Source organism: Pseudoliparis swirei, chromosome 8 (genome assembly GCF_029220125.1).
Source record: "Pseudoliparis swirei isolate HS2019 ecotype Mariana Trench chromosome 8, NWPU_hadal_v1, whole genome shotgun sequence".
Classification (NCBI taxonomy): Eukaryota; Metazoa; Chordata; class Actinopteri; order Perciformes; family Liparidae; genus Pseudoliparis; species Pseudoliparis swirei.
Window position 1 is genome coordinate 10931795 of NC_079395.1, and position 17833 is coordinate 10949627.

Here is a 17833-nt window from a genome sequence, read left to right on the forward strand (position 1 = left end):
CGCGCGCCGACATCGAAGTTCGTAGTTTTTTTAATCGCAGACTTTTTTTTGCCTTAGGCGCTCGGGATTTGTCATAGGCGCTCGGGAAAACGGCTTAGGCGCGCGCCCAAATTTTCTCTGCAGGAAAAACCCTGACACACTATAAATCGACTTGCAAAGTTTTCCCATCATTTTTACTGTATTACTGATAAATAATTTGACAATATACAATCTTATGCCTGTTTGCCTTCATGAACTGCAAAACATTCACAACAGAGAACTCTTCAGAAGTTACTGTATTGAGTTTAAACATATTTTAAGAGAAAACATACCTTGAGCATGTGCATGTTGCACTTCGATGTGGCCAATCAAAACATTTGTTGGTTTCAAGAGATGCACCGATCACCGATCACCGATCACTGAAATCAGTATCTGCCGATCACCGATAATACCGATCACCGATCACTGAAATCAGTATCTGCCGATCACCGATAATACCGATCACCGATCACTGAAATCAGTATCTGCCGATCCGATAATACCTATCACCGATCACGGTGTTGATTGAAGCATTCTATTTATTGTGTAGCATTATTGCCTAGGACTATGAGGAAATACATATATAAAGCAACTCAAACATTAAAGAAATTACCGATTTCTTTAAACATTTAGGACTTTTACTTTGAAAAATGTCCTAATTGATACATTAAAATTGTTTGATTGCTATTGTAGGGGATTTCAGATATGTATGGAACACATCTGCATTATTCATTTCCTGGAACTCTTGGGGAGATCTATATACAGGACTTTTCTTAACATACAAAAGACTGACTAATTTTTATAAACTCTTCCTTGGTCCAGTAAAAATGTTTTAATGTTAGCATAATTTAAGCTAAATCTCAGAAACTATCTATAAAGATACAACATCAGTTCATTGTTTACTTTTATATGTTAGTGTATGATTTGTCGACATCTTATTTTGATAAACGGATGTTGTTTCACGTGGTTCTTTCCGCTAACTTTGCAAAACCGGATGTTGTCACTTAAATCCTTCCGCTAACTTTATCAAAATCCTCGCGCGCTCCTGATGGAATGTGTTTACCGTGAGCATCAGTCTATAGGGGCTCAGACATGTGAGAGTCGGCTGAGTCGACCCAGTGATTCAACTCGGGGGACGGGGACGCCGCTCGGTGGTGAGGATCCCCTCGTGGACCTCTCACTCTGCGGCCCTCGTTGTGTCTCCGTTGCGGTGCGCCTCTTTTCACACATTAGCCCCCCCCCCTCTCACACACAGGCCAGCCTTCTTCTTCTTCGGTTTTCGTCTCCTTTCTTCTTCTTCTGGAGTTAATGTCGGTTAGCAAACCAGTCATTCAGGCATTACCGCTAACTATAGTGGGCTGAAGTGTAGAACAAGTTTGTAAGCAACAAAAATATTTAATAACAAAAAAAAGAAATCTGCTAATTTACTGGTCGCGCATGCGCGAGTTGATGAAAAATTTACTCGCACTGTGTCTAATTTTAGGCGCAAAATGCGACCATTTGGTCGCAGTCTGGAGCCCTGATAATATACTCTCATAAATAATAAATACATGCAAATCTATCTTCAACTGAGCCAAGAACTGAAATAACACCTACAATCAAGTTCTAAAAGCACGAGTGTGTTTCTTTATGTGAGAAAGTGCACACAAGCTTAACATAGCTCTTATTTTTACACTTTCCTCAGAAAAATCCCATGATGCAACTGTCAGAGAGAGCCTGTCATATGCTCAGCAGGACCTGACTGGCTTGTACTGTAGTCTCCTACTGTGACCTCTTGACAAGCATTTCCTCTAATCAGGTCAGTCGGTATATTTTTAGACGCTCATCTCTAGCGCGAGTCATCTGCAAACTCAGGTGAAGTTCTGGGCCGTTGGTCTGTGGAGAGGCTGCTTGTTTGTGTACACAGGATACAGAAGTGAAGACGGGCGACCATGACATCTCCACACACTGAGCTTCTTGGTGATTAATCTGTAACCACGTTACAGCATGCAAATACCGTATTCGGTTGATTTTGTCACATGAGTGTTAAACAGGATTACAAGGCGAATGGAACATCATGTGGTCTATGTGGAAGTATTTTAGTGGATCGGTGGATACGTCGACCTGCTGGTGGTGCTAGAACAGGGGTGCTCACACTTTTTCAGCATGCGAGCTACTTATTATGTGACCAAGGCGATCGACCGACGGGGGGGGGGGGCTAGTGTTGTTGAGAAAAATGATTGACAGACTCTGTTTCTGGTTTCTGGTCTAACAGACCCTTTTGCAAATAGAATTATTCTTTGATGTGAAAATTCCACTTTTCATGAAAAACCTGCTATCTGTCCCCCTCATGAAGACACAGCTGCTTCACATTAGCTAATCAGCGCAGCTCTAGTAACACAAACACGTGCCCTGTAACCACGGCAACATGTGAAACACATGCAATAGTATTGCTGAGGAGAGAAAAGAGAAATGTGGGTGTGTCTCTGTGTCCACTAACTAATACACACGAAGGGAGGGAGGGAGGGAGGGAGAAAGAGAGGGAAGGAAGGAATGAAGGGAGAAAGGAAGGCGAGGGAACGAGGGAGGGAGGAAGGAAGAATAGAGGAAATAAGGGAAAGGGAGGACCCCCACACACACACACACACACACACACACACACACATTCTCTATATGTCCCTCCCCTCTTGCTCTTGCATTCTCTCTGTCTGTCTCCAACGCACAGGCGCAAACTGGCCTCATTCACACATCTCACCCCCGGTAATGTTATACATGTTTATAATATGTATATAAACACCTCTCGGCAGAAGCCACACCATCTACATTTCTTGCGCGATTGTCTAGTTCTAGTCTGGATAAATCAGAATCAGACGTTTATCTTTCGTGTGTCACCCAGTCCGAGCACAACGATGAGGCACAGAGGGCGGGCCTTCCTCTCATCATCCCCCCCCCCCTCCTCTCTCTACCACCACCCTTCCAGACGGCAGACCACCCCCACACTGAAAGAGGAAAGGGAGGGTGGGAGGTGAACCACGGCAACCGGCACATTTACAACTTGCAGCCTACACAAAGAGGGCAGGGGACGGTTCATGGAAAAGGGTTTGGCTGTTTAACGAGGGACAGTCCTCTGCTTCTGACAACCATTCACCTGCACTCATCTCGAGGAAAAGTAAACTTCCAGCAGAGGCAGATCTGTGCAGCAGAAAGAGAAGACTGTTGGATTCACACACATCTTCTTTTTGACCGGTGAGTGTTGGAATGACCACTTTGCGTGACGTGTGATTCCCCCTCCCTCCCGCTGTGTGTTTCAACTCTATTTATACAAACGGTGACTTTGAAAATATGCTGTTGGGTTGGTTCGCTCTCTCGCCGCTTGCTTTAGATGCAGCTGAGACAGATGGGAGGGGATCAACACTTGTATTTGTGTCGTACAGTGTGTAACACTGTTAGTGTGTAACACACACAGTGCTGAGGCCGACTGCAGAACAGCCCATGAAGAGGATGTGAAAGTGGAAATGCTTTCACTCAATAATCTAAACTAAATACATTGTAAGAAAGTACTTGTAACCAGTGTGCACTAACGCACGTGACCAGAACACACAGCAACATTGTGATCTTCTTCGTGTTAATATTGAAAATAGAAAACATTTGAAAGTAGTGCAGTCACTTGGCTGATGACACTTTACACCTGTCACATCAGCTAGTTAGCTATCTTATGTTATTTGCATTATATTCTTAACCCTTGTGTTGCCTTCGGGTCATTTTGACCCGATTCAATATTTAACCCTCCTGTCGCCTTCGGGTCAATTTGACCCGATTCAATGTTTAATGTCGGTGTTCTTTCGGGAGTCAACAAACAAACATAAAGTACCTCACACTTAAACTTGGAAAACAATATTAATTCTAATAATTTTCTTGAGATTTTAATAGCTGGGGTCATATTGACCTCAAGGGTAAAATATGTTAGTAAATATTAGTGCTGTGAAAAATAACGCGTTAACTCAGTTAATCCAATTACAGGTTTAACTAGTTTTTTTTTTAACGCATTTAACGCATGCGCAGAATGAGCTTCCAATCCGTCTGTTGTTGGTCGTTGGGACGAAAAAAAAGTCACTTGCAAAATGAGCTTCCAATACTCCACTTCAATCTGAACTCTGTCCGCTCTCATGCAGACGGTCTGTTCATCGGTAATGATCCTTCCGCAGGTTCACCTCCGGAAACCTTGTTTCGACTTTTACTTCCTGTAGATCAGGGTCTCAACACGTCGATCGCGACCTGCCAGTCGATCGCGGCGTAGTGTCGGTAGATCGCATGACATTAAAAGATTGGCCCGCCCCCTGACATGTTCTCTATAGCACGTCTTTGTTCTTTTATTAAACTAAACGTCTGTTGTTGATCGTATCTCCACAGCAGCATGTCATTTCTGTCTCTTCGCGTTGCGTTAACACTTATCGATCTTCGTCTGGCGCGCCACAGAGCTCCATGCGCGCGCATCGGGACCGAGCAAAAAAAAAGTCACTTGTCAATCTGTCCACCTTTAGATTGTATCATGGTGGAGTTAATGGTTGACAAACAAGAGAAAAATGTTCTGTTTAACCCTCCTGTTACCTTTACATTTACGAACATATTTTACCCTCGGGGTCAATTTGACCCCAGCAATTAAAACCTCCAGAAAATTATTAGAATTAATATTGTTTCCCAAGTTTAAGTGTGAGGTACTTTATGTTTGTTTGTTGACTACCTAAATAGCCCTTTAAATAAATAAAAAGTTGATATTTCTGATATGTTTGACACAGTGAAAAACAGCCTGGGGTCAAATTGACCCCAAAGAACACCGACATTAAACATTGAATGGGGTCAAATTGACCCGAAAGGTAACAGGAGGGTTAAACATTCTGTTTAGGATGAAGATGTATTAATGTTCCATATGGAAGAAAACTGCTAAATAACTGCTGAGTTGCAGCACCATTGTATAGAAGAATGTATAAATGTATATATCCGTCTTTTGTCATAAATCTCTATGTTCTCACAAAATATACCGAGAATATCGGTAATATGTGATTAATCATGATTAATCCACAAAAACCTGTGATTAACCCGATTAAAAATTGTAATCGTTTCACAGCCCTAGTAAATATAAAGGTAACAGGAGGGTTAAACATTGAATCGGGTCATATTGACCCGAAGGCGACAGGAGGGTGAAACATTGAATCGGGTCAAATTGACCCGAAGGCAACACAAGGGTTAAGCAAGATAACCTTATTATTATGTTTAAAATTTTATTACGTATTTATAGTATTTATATATATATAGTATTTATAACAACTGTACGTGAATCTTTATCTTTATGTTGACTTAGTATTAGGAAATGTCTTGTCTTATCTGTTGTGCCTGTGCACTTTTATATGTTTCACCGTGGGAGAGTGGGAAACGTCCTATCGATTCCTTTGTATGTCTAACGTGAAGAAATTGACAATAAAAGCTACTTACTTACTTACTTACTTACTTATATATAGATATCTATATCTATATATCAAGAGAGAGATGTGCCCACTCCTCTGTTATACTCCCATATCGATGATATGTGTTTCATGTGTAGGTCAAAGTCCAGCTGGAATATGATCTTATCTCTACAATGGCCAGTAAGAAGACGAGTCACATGTCTGTCAGTAAGTCTGTCATTTATAACTGAAAGAAGCATTGTGACTGGTGGGTCATAAAGTACGGTGTGTGTACCAGGAAGAGGAGCACATAACTGCATGTAACAGAGGGGAGGCATCGTTTGTCATTATTGGGCAGAGAGGAAAGCGAGCCATCGGAGCCAGTGACCCCATTAGGCTCAGGCCATCCAGTGATGTTTGAAAAGCTCTCGGGGTGCAGTGGGAGTCCCAGGCCCAGGACCGTCATGATCCCCTCGCTTTTAGTCCAGGGCCGGCCGGAAGCGGCCTATTCTCGTCCCGCATTGTGCTGCCGAGTTATTCCATTGTGTCCGATGCTTTCCGTGACTCTCAGCGGTGTCGGTGGGTCTGCACCCTAAACCCCTCCATTGTGGACGGGCTTGCATTGGCACATTTGCTGTGCTGGCTTTTGTATTCAGGCGATCCGTCCCTTTCACCCCACTCACTTTGGACTTTTCAGCTTGCGTTACGACTTCTGCAAAAACCGACTGAACCCCGGCAGGTATTCAGTTCAGTTTCACGTAGTTTCTGCCGTGCTGCTGCTGCTTGCCGCATATTAGAAAACCACATCTTTACCCAACGAGAGATTGGTACAGATCCAGTTTACAAATATGGAAGATCTTGTCCAAGCAGACTTTGAAAAAAACGTGGTCTTTTTTTAAGACCTTTTTACTTCCTCCTTTTGAAAACAGAGAATCGAACGCTTGTGTATTCCTAAACCGTGACCACAGTGAGTGTGCTCTCTGATCTCATTCCTCCAGGACGAGTGCTTCATGGGTGAAAGATGACGCTCCAGCTGCCGGGCGGCCGCGCGCCTGATTCTGTGGAGGTGGGAGACGTTTGCCAGCAGACCCGGTGACTTCCAGCAGCGCCGGAGCCTCCTGCTGAATGTGGAACGCCGAGGATGGAAGCTCCACCCAGCGCTGCTTCGAGGCGCTGCAACGACACGCTCAACCCCCACAACCTCAGCCATCTCTCCTCCTCCCTCACGCTCGCCACCAGCCGCTTCCCCGCCATCACCAACCAGACCGGGTGAACAGATTACAGAATGTTTGTGAATTTCCGCCGGATACGAAAATGCCAGTGTGTGCAGCTGATGACCACCTGCCTGGTGCTGTCAGTGGTGATGGTTTGCTGGGAGTCGCTGGACAACAACGTGGTCAGCCACATCAAGTCCTACTCGTACCGCTACCTTGACAACCACTTCAGCGACATCAACAAGAGCCTCACCATCCCACGCGAGCAAGCCAGAAGCTTCAGCAACTTCCGCTACCTGCTGGACCACTCGGAGAAGTGCGCCGGCCGAGACGTCCTCCTCCTCCTCTTCGTCAAAACGTCCCCGGAGAACACCGAGAGGCGAAAAGCCATCAGATCCACGTGGGGCAATGAGACCTACATCCGAAACGCGCTGGGAGTGACGGTCAAGGTGGTGTTCGCCTTAGGAACACCTCGGGCCACGGCGGGCTTCCAGGAGCTGCTCGTCCACGAGGACCGTCTCAGCGGGGACTTGATCCAGCAGGACTTTCTCGACTCCTTCCACAACCTGACCCTGAAGCTCATCCTGCAGTTCCACTGGACGCACAGCCGCTGTGCACACGCTCGCTTCCTCATGACGGCGGACGACGACATCTTTGTCCACATGCCCAACCTGGTGCGCTACCTGCAGCACGTGAGCAGCAGAGGCGTCACGGACTTCTGGGTGGGTCGGGTGCACAGGGGGGCGCCGCCGATCCGCAGCAAACACAGCAAGTACTACGTGCCCTTTGAGATGTACCGGTGGCTGTCGTACCCCGACTACACGGCCGGGGCCGGGTACGTCGTCTCCAGGGACGTGGCTGATCAGATCTACCAAGCCACGCTGACCCTGAACGCCTCTCTCTACATCGACGATGTGTTCATGGGCATCTGCGCCAACGCTGTTGGTGTGTCTCCGCAGGAGCACATCTATTTCTCAGGTGAGGGCAAAGCGCCCTACCACGTGTGTATCTACGACCGGATGATGACCTCACACGGTCACGTGGAGGATATCCATGACCTGTGGAAGGCAGCGACCCACCCGCAGGTGAAGCAGGAGACTTCTGGACTCGCAGGGAGGCTGTACTGCGCCGCTGTGAAAGTGTCTCTCCTCTGTAAGCCGTACTATTTTAACACCTATCCTTGCAAAGCAGCCTTTTTGTAGTTGTGTGTGTGTGTGTGTGTATGTGTGTGTGTGTGTGTATGTGTGAGAGAGGGAGGCGTGTGATAGGTCAAGATGAATGGAGGATCATTAACGCAAATATTGCCTCTGTTCTTTCCGAGTTAATATACACCGATGTGTATGCAGGCAAAGAGACCAGGTTCATGGAGTCACTGCTCGTGTGCGTTTTCCAATCTGGTTTAATGATGTAATAACGCTGGCTTTGCATTGATAGCAGAATGTGGTCAAATTGTTTCTAAACATATGCTGTTTACATGTAGTTTCAACTCAAACCCCCTGTTCTCACATATTATGTTTCAATTATACACTTTTTTATTTTCCATTCTTCCTGATTCTTGGATTTTATTTCTGCTGCTGCGACACACACATCGGTTACAGAACATCGGAATCCTAAAGAGGAACCCTTTCTCATCTATCAATGACTTTAAAGGTCAACTGCAGAAGTAACACATCTGGTGGTTCCTGATTTATAATGAAGATATGCAATCAGTCAGCGAGGAGTCAAATCTAAAAAGGTTTACAACTCATGACGTGCAAAATTCCTCACATTGAAGTAGAAAAGGTGCGTCAGTGAGAAGACAAGCAGCTTGTGTGCTGAAAATAAAAAATGATGTAAGGATGAGCAAAAAAGCGACGGCTCTTAATTGAACATTTTCTTGTTATAAGATATTTTTTTGTAATTACATTTGTGAAAGTTTTTTTATTTTTATTCAATAAAATCTCTTCCGTGAAAGTCCAACTGTTTTATTATTAGTCTCCGTAGTCGTATCAATAATGTGACCAGTACCGGTACCGGTACCTCACCATGTCATGACAACCATGCCATATGGCTTTGGGTGAGTCTTGGACCCACAATGCAGTTCGCATACAGTATGAATCAAAGCTCTGAGACCATGTGAGTGAGATCACTGCACAAATCAATGTGGTCGCCACGGCAGCCAGGAGGGGGAGGTGCTCCACGAGCCTCATTAGAGAGCAAGTGAAAACATCTTGAATGAAAACCCTCCACCATTTACGATGCCGACATCTTTATGAGTGAAGGAATGGACTTTGCCAGAGCGCACTGCTCACTCTGACATGTGATACGTAGAGCCAAGAATACCCCCGGCCAGGAAGCCATGAGCGAACAGTAATAACCGAGGCTGCTCCTGTGTCGCCGCCCAGCAGACAGCAGTTACATGTCAGAGGAGAAGAACTAAGACGGTGGTCATTCTTCAGTTGTGTGACTGAATATGACATCAGGCCGGGAGACATGTGACCTGAGTGATGTCAGACAGATTCAGAGGTTCACTCCCACATCACCAAATGGCTGGTTTGCAATGGTCATGCTTTACAGTATCTTATATCCACTGCTGCTGCAGCACTATGGTTTCATCTCTGAGAATGTTGATTCATTTTTTATCACATCTCATCGCAGTAAATCCCAATTTTCTTTCGGTATCACTATGTGAGTACCGAGTGTCCCTCACTTCACCTCGGTCTACTATGAAGTGTCAAAATGTTTATTGATGCCACCTCGTCCTGAAATGTGAGGAGGGCTGGAGGAGCTGTTCTCCGGAAGAGCTGCTCTGTTTCCATGGCAACACATAAAGAAGAAGCATTCACACAAAGGATTTAAACAAACTTAAAGACACAAGCAGCTGTTTGCTAAACTGCTGTAGAATACAGACATATGATGAATATGCATTTTATTTAAATTCGTCAAATCTGGTCTAATGTACAATATGTTAGCTGTTTAGTATAATTTTTTCCCCTTGGAGATAAGAACTGGTTGGTTATTATTCGTGTGAGTCCACGAGGAGTCATCGAAACAATGAAGCTCATCTTCAGTCCCCAAGAGTTGCAAAATAATTGTGTCAGCAAAGTTGAGATGCTAAATATAAGGGAAGGCGGAGCCGCGTGGACGGGCTGGGACTTCAGCTCATTCAGAAAGCACCATGAAGGAATACGATGTTTACACAGTTGATGTCAAATAGGTCACGCCAGGGACTTTAAAAATAATCGTTTTTACATTGTTTAGTACGCAGATTTGCTTTCCTGACTATGAGAATAAGCAACGTAGCATTACAGCAATATGTGAGGCAACAGGATGAAGACGTTGCTCGTATCTGTTCATCCTTCACAGGAACTGTGTTTTGCAATTTGTGTCCAAATGTTGTCCGAGGTGTTTCTCTTCGAGTCCTGAAGACCTGAAGACAAACGCTGGTGGGAAACATCACAGAGGATGTGAAAAAATAGTATGGGATTTATTGAAAATAAATACAAAATAATACAAAATAATGTTATAATATGTCATGCAATACTTGTAATATTTGTTTTTGTTTTTTGTTGTCTAGTTTGGGGTAATGTGCAACTTGTATACAGTTACAATCAAATGGTCAGAGTATAATATATAACAAAACATTCAAAGTATTATATATCATATAGAAATGACAGAAAAAGACTATAACAATAGTATAAAAAGGTCATAGTATATTATAATATTTTTTAAATAAAAAATATCAAACTACCTATGTTGTCTTTGCTTCTCACAAGATTTTCCGTATCAAATCTTAGGACAAAGGATTTCCCTCAAGTCGTCCCACGTCCTCTACTGTAGGAACTCAGGGGTCTTATTAACACAGGGTCTCTAATTATGATATATTTAAAACTCATAAATCGTTCATATTTTGGGGTTCTCTGTTCAATACCACCCTCCTTCTGTTTCTAAAACCACGGGAGGATTCCCCGTCTCCTCCTCCCTTGTGCCCTCTGCATGGGGCTCTGGACTCGGCCTTCCAGACCGGAGAGCAGTGTTGGACAAATCCTCTGAAATATTGAATAACATGTCACAGAACCTGTCTCTCAGATCTTTATTGTCTGCACACAGAAGGTGCAATCGTCATACGGAGTACAATTCCTTCTTCAGGCGGGAGGAAACAAAGGTGGTGGATAGGATGAGACCTGATAGGTGGTTCAACGTCCACCGACCTAAGCATTCTGTGAAGGAACTCTTATCAAACCATGAAAGTTACTTACGATCTCGTTATTTCTGGTCTTGTTGGCCGCCAAAGATAAGTCACTAAAAAGTACGAGCAAAGTGTACAGATTTCATCACAGTAACCAAACACACCACCAATAACAGGCTTACATATCTGACACAACATTACACAAAGCTCTCCATCAGGTTCAAACCCTCGTGCTCCAGACTTCCATCAGTGAGATATCGGACTCACTTTTGATAATTATATGTTTTCATAGTTTAGTTTTTGTCAGCAACAGGTAGAAACCGGACTTCCGCACTGGTCCCAGCATACACGGTGAAAGAAAAGACATTCCTTCTGAGTGTTTCCTTAATGGTAAACAGACATAAAACACATTTGAAAGTGAGGGATCAAGCTTATTACCTTCGCATTGAAAATGCGGAAGGTTGTTTTGATCGCCGTGTATTTATTTATTTGTATGCGTGTTATTCGCATAACACAAAAAGTAGTAAACCGAATCGCATGAAATTTGGTGGGATGATTGGTTATTATCCGGGGACCATTTGATTAGATTTTGGGATCGATCGGGTCAAAGGTCAAGGTCATGAAAAGGTCAAAATCTTCTTTTTACCATATCGCGGTCAATTTTTATCCAATTGGCATGCAACTAATGCCAAAATGTTCATAATTCAATGTCCAATCTTGTGATATGCGAAGGTATGCGCTCTACCGAGTGCCCGTTCTAGTTTAAAATGTAGCACATTATTTTTTGCCATTTTCATAACACTAATATTAGCGTTTGAGGTTTTTAAGGCTTTGTTTTCCACGCCGAACCTCTCGTGTTCAGGGTCGCGTAGCGGCTGGAGCCGATCCCCGCTGTCATTGGGTGGAGGCAGGTTGACCTTGAACAGTGTTTCACAGGCCACACAGAGCACTCGCCTACGGGAAACTCCAATTAACACGCATGACTGGACTTTGAATTTGGTAATACTTTGTGATTTGGTTACATTTTCAAATATATTGTCTTTGAGATTGATACCTACCTTTTTCATCACATGTTGAGACCATACAAGGACAGTAAAATGAGACATTGCTACTAAACTGATCAGATATTTTGTACGACAGATTATATTCAGTGTTATGGTTTTACACCAGCAGGTGGTGTTCACTCACAAATGGTCCATAACTGCCCAGTAATCATTTTAGATTGTGCCAATGCAGGTTGCACACGTGAGGGTGTGAGCTTAGTTTTAATATTAAAACTGCACCTAGCTACCAAAATTGTTTTAAACAGGTAAGCCATGACAGACCACTAAATACATGCTTCGCTTTCATCGGCATAAATTCACGCTTCTAAAATGCAACTATGGTTACGGGTCATTTGCCATTGAAGTAATTAATCAAACTCATGTTTATGCCCATCCATTACATCACTGAACAATATTCTCCTATCAATTTGTATGCCAGAAAACATAAGTCACCACCAAAATGGCAGTTTACCTTTATAGTTGAGATAATTGTAACAAATTAGTCAAGTCTGAAAATAATGCAACACCTATTTTTAGGGCATCTTTGTCCTGCAAGGACAAAGTGAACTAAAGTTGACTTTTCCATAAATAGTGTAACTACCTGAAATAGCTTCATTACACACCAGCACCTGTTTCTCCTCACATTATACACTTCAGTAAACAAAGAAAGGGTTGTGACAGCAATTTAAATTTATTAAGACAAACAATTGATCAATGTATGTGTGTGGGGAGGGGTAGCAGGAAATCCCAAGTAGCGTGGGGTGTTAGCAAGGGTACAAACCACATCAGCAAAGAGCAGCTAACTTGTTATAAACTCTGAAAGAACAAGTGGGATTAAAAACATTTAAAATGAAGATCCACAAATAATAAAAAGTGACACTACAGTAATCTATTAAGCTATCCCACAATACACCAGTTAGCATAGAATAATTTGCAGACTTAATACAGCACTTATACCTTTTAGTCCACAAGTAAATTACTAAATGGTGGAGCACATCCAATACACACATCTTAATTGAACATGGAAAGAAATACCTGATAAGAACCGTTAAGTTTTCAGACCCCATGACTAGCGCTAAACAGCCACCTGTCGAGGTTAGAATCCACAACCGTCTGAGAGGGACCACCGTAGAAGTCGCCTCCCTTTTAACACACACCAAAACTCAGATCCAAGGTTTAGCATCGAGAAGTTTTCCTCCCTCGAATATAATAAGCACAATGCAAGTGGACGACCGCTATCACCGCGGTAAAAAAAAAAAAACGATCTCGGGACTCAAATCAGGTCTGCCACATTCATGGGCATCTCATCCACTGTTGTATTGTAAAACGTCTCGATATCCCGAAGAATCCTCTTGTCGTCCTCAGTGACGAAGTTGATAGCAACTCCCTTTCTGCCAAAGCGGCCACCACGGCCAATCCTGTAGAGAGGAAAGGTGAGCACCGTAAACTCACGGGAGACTGAGGGGTACTCACTGCTGAAGGTCACTTACAAGGTCACTTACCTATGAATGTAGTTCTCTCTATTTGTAGGAAGGTCATAGTTAATGACCAAGGAAACCTGCTGGACATCAATCCCACGAGCCTGAAGGGGGAACAAAGAATATATGAATCAAGACTTTACAAAATTATGTTCAAGTCTAGTTCTGTATTCAGCTTGTTTGTTGCTCGTATACTAGTTACAGATTCCTACAGGAGAGGAAGCCATTGTGGATATAGAGCCCTAATCTTCCCAGAGTTTTGATTGCTTGGCCACTGTAGGACTGTTGCACACTTAGAACATCTGGGACATTTCATAGAACCCTCCCCTAACAAACATGTCATACTAACCAGAAGATCAGTGGTGATCAACACTCTGCTTGAGCCAGACCTGAACTCCCTCATAATCACATCCCGCTCCTTCTGGTCCATATCACCATGCTGTAAAGAGACGCTTGTTAGAACGTAGAGCATTAATACTGACAATCAAAATGCCATGTTGAACAACGCAGAACAAATCCTACCAGAGCAGAGACGGTGAAGTCTCTAGCGTGCATCTTCTCAGTCAACCAGTCGACCTTCCTCCTGGTGTTGAGGAAAATGACAGCCTGTGTGATTGTCAGTGTTTCATACAGATCACACAGGGTGTCCAGCTTCCACTCCTGGAGATGAAAAATGGTAAAACATTGTCAGCTGCAGAGTCAAGTAAGAGCAGAATCCTACTAAATTGTATTTGACTATGTACTTCAGCTCATGTGTAACACAGGATATTGAGCCAACGGACACCGGACATTAATGTCCCCCCATAGCCTCATTTTTAAACTGTGCCTTTAATATCCTTCCCTGGTGTACCCATGCTTACATGGCCACATGATGCAGTTTTAGCAGGGTGCTTTATTGAGAAGGGACATTTTATAGTCCTACGGCAGCTTTGCAGAAATGACAGACAAGTGTTTTGGATAAACCTACCTCTCGCTCCACATTGATGTAGAATTGCTTGATTCCCTCGAGGGTCAGCTCCTCTTTCTTCACCAAAATGCGAATGGGCTCTCTCATGAACTTCTTGGTCACCTCCAACACCTCCGCTGGCATGGTGGCAGAGAGCAGCACCACCTATAAAACATTTTTTTAAAGCATAGTGTTACCATAAGATCCAAAGGTAAATTGTTTTGCAGTCAAAACAATTACGAATTCAGACTCAGTTGTAGCACTGCACCTCGAGACAGAGGCCAATGAACATTAAGAAAGAGGTTCGACCACATCTCATTTTCAGTACAGTGACTTTTAATCTCCTTCCACGCAATAGTCGGCTAGCATTATTGTATGAAACAAAATTTGAGTCACACAATTATAGCAGACTTCGTTTAATGCAGAAGGGTTCCACATTTCAAGTCAGTGTCATACTTATCAAAAAAAGTCTTACTTGAATGTTTGTGCTCTGCTTCTGGAAGATCTCATAGATTTGATCTTTGAAACCGCGACTCAACATCTCATCAGCTTCATCCAGAACAAACATCCTGATACATTTTGCAGCTGCAGAGAAACGTGGCATCAAGTCAAGCTAGCATTTGTGAAATTAAGAAACCATTAGTGTTGACCAGGACCGGTCACTTACACAGGTGTCCCCTGTTCAGCATGTCGAACACTCGTCCTGGTGTGCCGACCACTATGTGAGGAGCCTCAGCCTGGAGTTTCTGTATTTCAGTGCGGAGATCTGTCCCGCCAATGCAGGCATGGCAGGCTGCCCCCATGTAGTCACCCAGAGCCAGAATGACCTTCTGAATCTAATGAGTGGGAACAGAAGCAAAACTCAACTTTAGGCTAATGGGCGATACAGATGGCATTAACAGTCCTAAAGTGCGTGGAATAACTGTTAAAAGTGATCAGTAAAATACGAGAAATATCAACATTGTAAGTCAGTCCCGAAAGATGGTATGCCATCATATCACTCAGTTTTCCACAACAGGTACAATATTTCAACCACAATTCACACAAAGCCAGATCTTAGACCAATGCAGCTATGGACATAGACAACACCAATCTTCAGAGGAAATTGTTTCAGAACTTAACATTTTGAAAAAATGGTACCTTAGTGATTGAATTAGTGTCCTCAATATGCTGTCTAGGTCTGAGATACTGTTTTGGTCACTGTGACCTCAGAAACAGCATACCTGCTGAGCAAGCTCCCTGGTGGGAGCCAGCACCAGAGCCTGAGTCTCCTTCAGCTCCAAGTCCAGTTGCTGCAAGATAGAGATAGCGAACGTGGCCGTCTTGCCAGTGCCCGACTGGGCCTGGGCAATGACATCATAGCCTAATGGCAAGGAGACAAATATTATTTAGTGAGAAATATAATCCAACTCAATGTGTAGGGTTCTATACAAGAAATGCAACAATGTCACGTTTCATTGCCTTGCTGCAGTAAACAAACTTGTATATAACAAGTTATAAAAACTGCAGTATTGAGTGATCAGTAAGAAAATAAAAGTATCCCCATAATTGGGTAAGTCCCGAAAGATGGTAAAGCATCACTTCACTCAAATGATCAGTTAACTTATCAATTAAATATGTGTCTGTACCTTTGATGCAAGGTATGATCGCCCTTTGCTGAATAGCAGATGGCTTTTCAAAACCATATGCATATATTCCCCTGAGAAGAGTCTCCTTCAGGCTCATATCATCAAAGTTGTCTGTAATCTCATTCCAGTTGCTCTGAAGGAGAAAGAAAAAAGAGTTAGTAAGCACACGAATGTCATGCTGAATGTATATTTTCAGCGATGAAATAACATGTCGTCATGTACTTACCTCAATAATGCCTTCAGGCTCCATTCCATCTGGCCCCTCATGGTCTTTTGAGCTGTGGAAGAAAAGTGACAGGTTAATTTAAAAATCACAAAAATTAAGAGATTACTTTAGGGAATAACTACAGGCTGTTATTACTTTCCAACCTTGGCTAAAAGCACATACCCAACTGTTGAGCTATAAACTGATCTATACTTGGAGAAAACGGTTTGATGCCACAACTGTACAACTTACTGCAGCCACCTCAAGTCTGAACGAACGTTAGCCATTCATCTACAACAACCCAATGGCAAGTCAGCGGACTAAACATTTAGATGTCATGTACCTCAACTATCAATGTTAAAGCCTTGATCAACAAATACAGTTTCATTCTTATCCAATTTCCCTCAAATGTGATAATTTATTTCCTCCTAGAGAGCACTGCTTTGAAGATGACGCAGTGCTGAACGGATGTCAAGCCATAAATTAGTTGAACTGTGGAAAGTAAAAGTTTCAAGACACATTTCAACCACCAGGATGTTAGCCACGAGGCAGAACTCAGGATTGCCCCGCCCCCCTAAGAGGGGCGTGGACAACTCATCTGGATGACGTAATGCGGTCTGATGCATCCAACGCCAAGAGGAACGGCAAGCCTTGAAAATCATTTACAGAGGCCAAACCGTGGAATTACAACCGTGTTGTACAAAGTGGTTCCATTGGGCCTAGAAGCACCTTGCCCATTGTCTTGCGTGAGGAAAAGTCAGTATATTAGATATTTATATTTAAAGTCATTGTCCTTAGTCTACGGGAATGACAGAGCCTGGGATACATGTAATTAATTGTTAATGCGCCACGGATAACGAACTTTATATACGTTTCTTAATGATACTATACAAATAAAATTGAGATGAACGGGGCTCTGCTAGCACGTGTCCGATTCCACGAGTTGGGCTCAGTTACCTCTACCTCCATAAATGACCGTTTGTTAATTGAGCTGGAAAGGTTACAGGGCTGCTCGTAGGACCACCGATGGTGATTCACGTCAGTGTTTAACCAAGAGCCAATATTTCGGGCCTGCGCAGATTTCAGCTGCACAACTAGGCCGAGTGGTTGCTAGGCCCGATAGCTAACGACAGCCACCGGCTAAGACAACAAAAAGCAGTTTAAGAATACAACCAGGATTTCACAAACTCCATATAGAGTCGAGAAAGCAACCTAATCCTAAAGTCTCGAAAAGTATTTAGTAAAGGCTGTTTAGCGAGGCAGATAACTTCACAAAGCTAACGAGCCGTTAGCTTCCCAGTTGCCCTTACAGCGCTTGGGGCCTAACACGTTCTTGAGATAAAATACATAATACGACATCGGAGACCAAACCTTCGTATGCTCAAGTAGCCGTTAACATATACTTGTGTTAGATGGGGAACAAGTACCAAATGTACGATTGTTACCTGTTGTAATCAGCAGAATCGCTAGACATGATCCGTCCCCAACTTCAGCATGCGACTGGAAAGACCGCTGATGGCGACTCCAGCTGCTTTTATACAGCCGGACTATTTTCACTGTCGAACTGAAAATGCTCAGTTTCGTTGACAATATCGGCTCAGTTGACTGGCTTCATTTTTTTCATCACACTCCATTGTATTCACCATGTGATTTTCACAAATGTATTTGACAAAAATCTCTACGAATGTGATAATTAATCCAGACTATATTTCT

General features: G+C 43.3%; 2 protein-coding genes and 4 non-coding genes across 6 annotated transcripts; 1 reads left to right on the forward strand and 5 right to left on the reverse strand.

The window, feature by feature from the left end:
• Positions 1-2667: 2667 nt before the first annotated feature.
• On the forward strand, positions 2668-8611 carry b3gnt5b (UDP-GlcNAc:betaGal beta-1,3-N-acetylglucosaminyltransferase 5b). The gene is made up of 2 exons (XM_056420594.1): positions 2668-3243; positions 6437-8611. Exon 2 carries the CDS (start codon positions 6724-6726, stop codon positions 7852-7854), a length of 1131 nt encoding a protein of 376 aa, XP_056276569.1. The 5' UTR covers positions 2668-3243; positions 6437-6723; the 3' UTR covers positions 7855-8611.
• Positions 8612-12530: 3919 nt separating this feature from the next.
• On the reverse strand, positions 12531-17632 carry eif4a2 (eukaryotic translation initiation factor 4A, isoform 2). Its single transcript, XM_056420725.1, has 11 exons — positions 17566-17632; positions 16142-16193; positions 15916-16048; positions 15511-15650; positions 14955-15123; positions 14763-14872; positions 14309-14452; positions 13864-14001; positions 13691-13780; positions 13366-13445; positions 12531-13281 (listed from the first exon to the last, which is right to left on the reverse strand). The coding sequence occupies exons 1-11, from the start codon at positions 17592-17594 to the stop codon at positions 13137-13139; spliced, it is 1230 nt and encodes a 409-aa protein (XP_056276700.1). The 5' UTR covers positions 17595-17632; the 3' UTR covers positions 12531-13136.
• Positions 14093-14246, reverse strand: LOC130198703 (small nucleolar RNA SNORA81). Its single transcript, XR_008832700.1, has one exon. It is a non-coding gene; the product is annotated as a small nucleolar RNA SNORA81 (small nucleolar RNA).
• LOC130198702 (small nucleolar RNA SNORA81) lies at positions 14540-14717 on the reverse strand. The gene has a single exon (XR_008832699.1). It is a non-coding gene; the product is annotated as a small nucleolar RNA SNORA81 (small nucleolar RNA).
• Positions 15217-15290, reverse strand: LOC130198704 (small nucleolar RNA SNORD2). Its single transcript, XR_008832701.1, has one exon. It is a non-coding gene; the product is annotated as a small nucleolar RNA SNORD2 (small nucleolar RNA).
• LOC130198705 (small nucleolar RNA SNORD2) lies at positions 15801-15875 on the reverse strand. The gene has a single exon (XR_008832702.1). It is a non-coding gene; the product is annotated as a small nucleolar RNA SNORD2 (small nucleolar RNA).
• Positions 17633-17833: the final 201 nt, after the last annotated feature.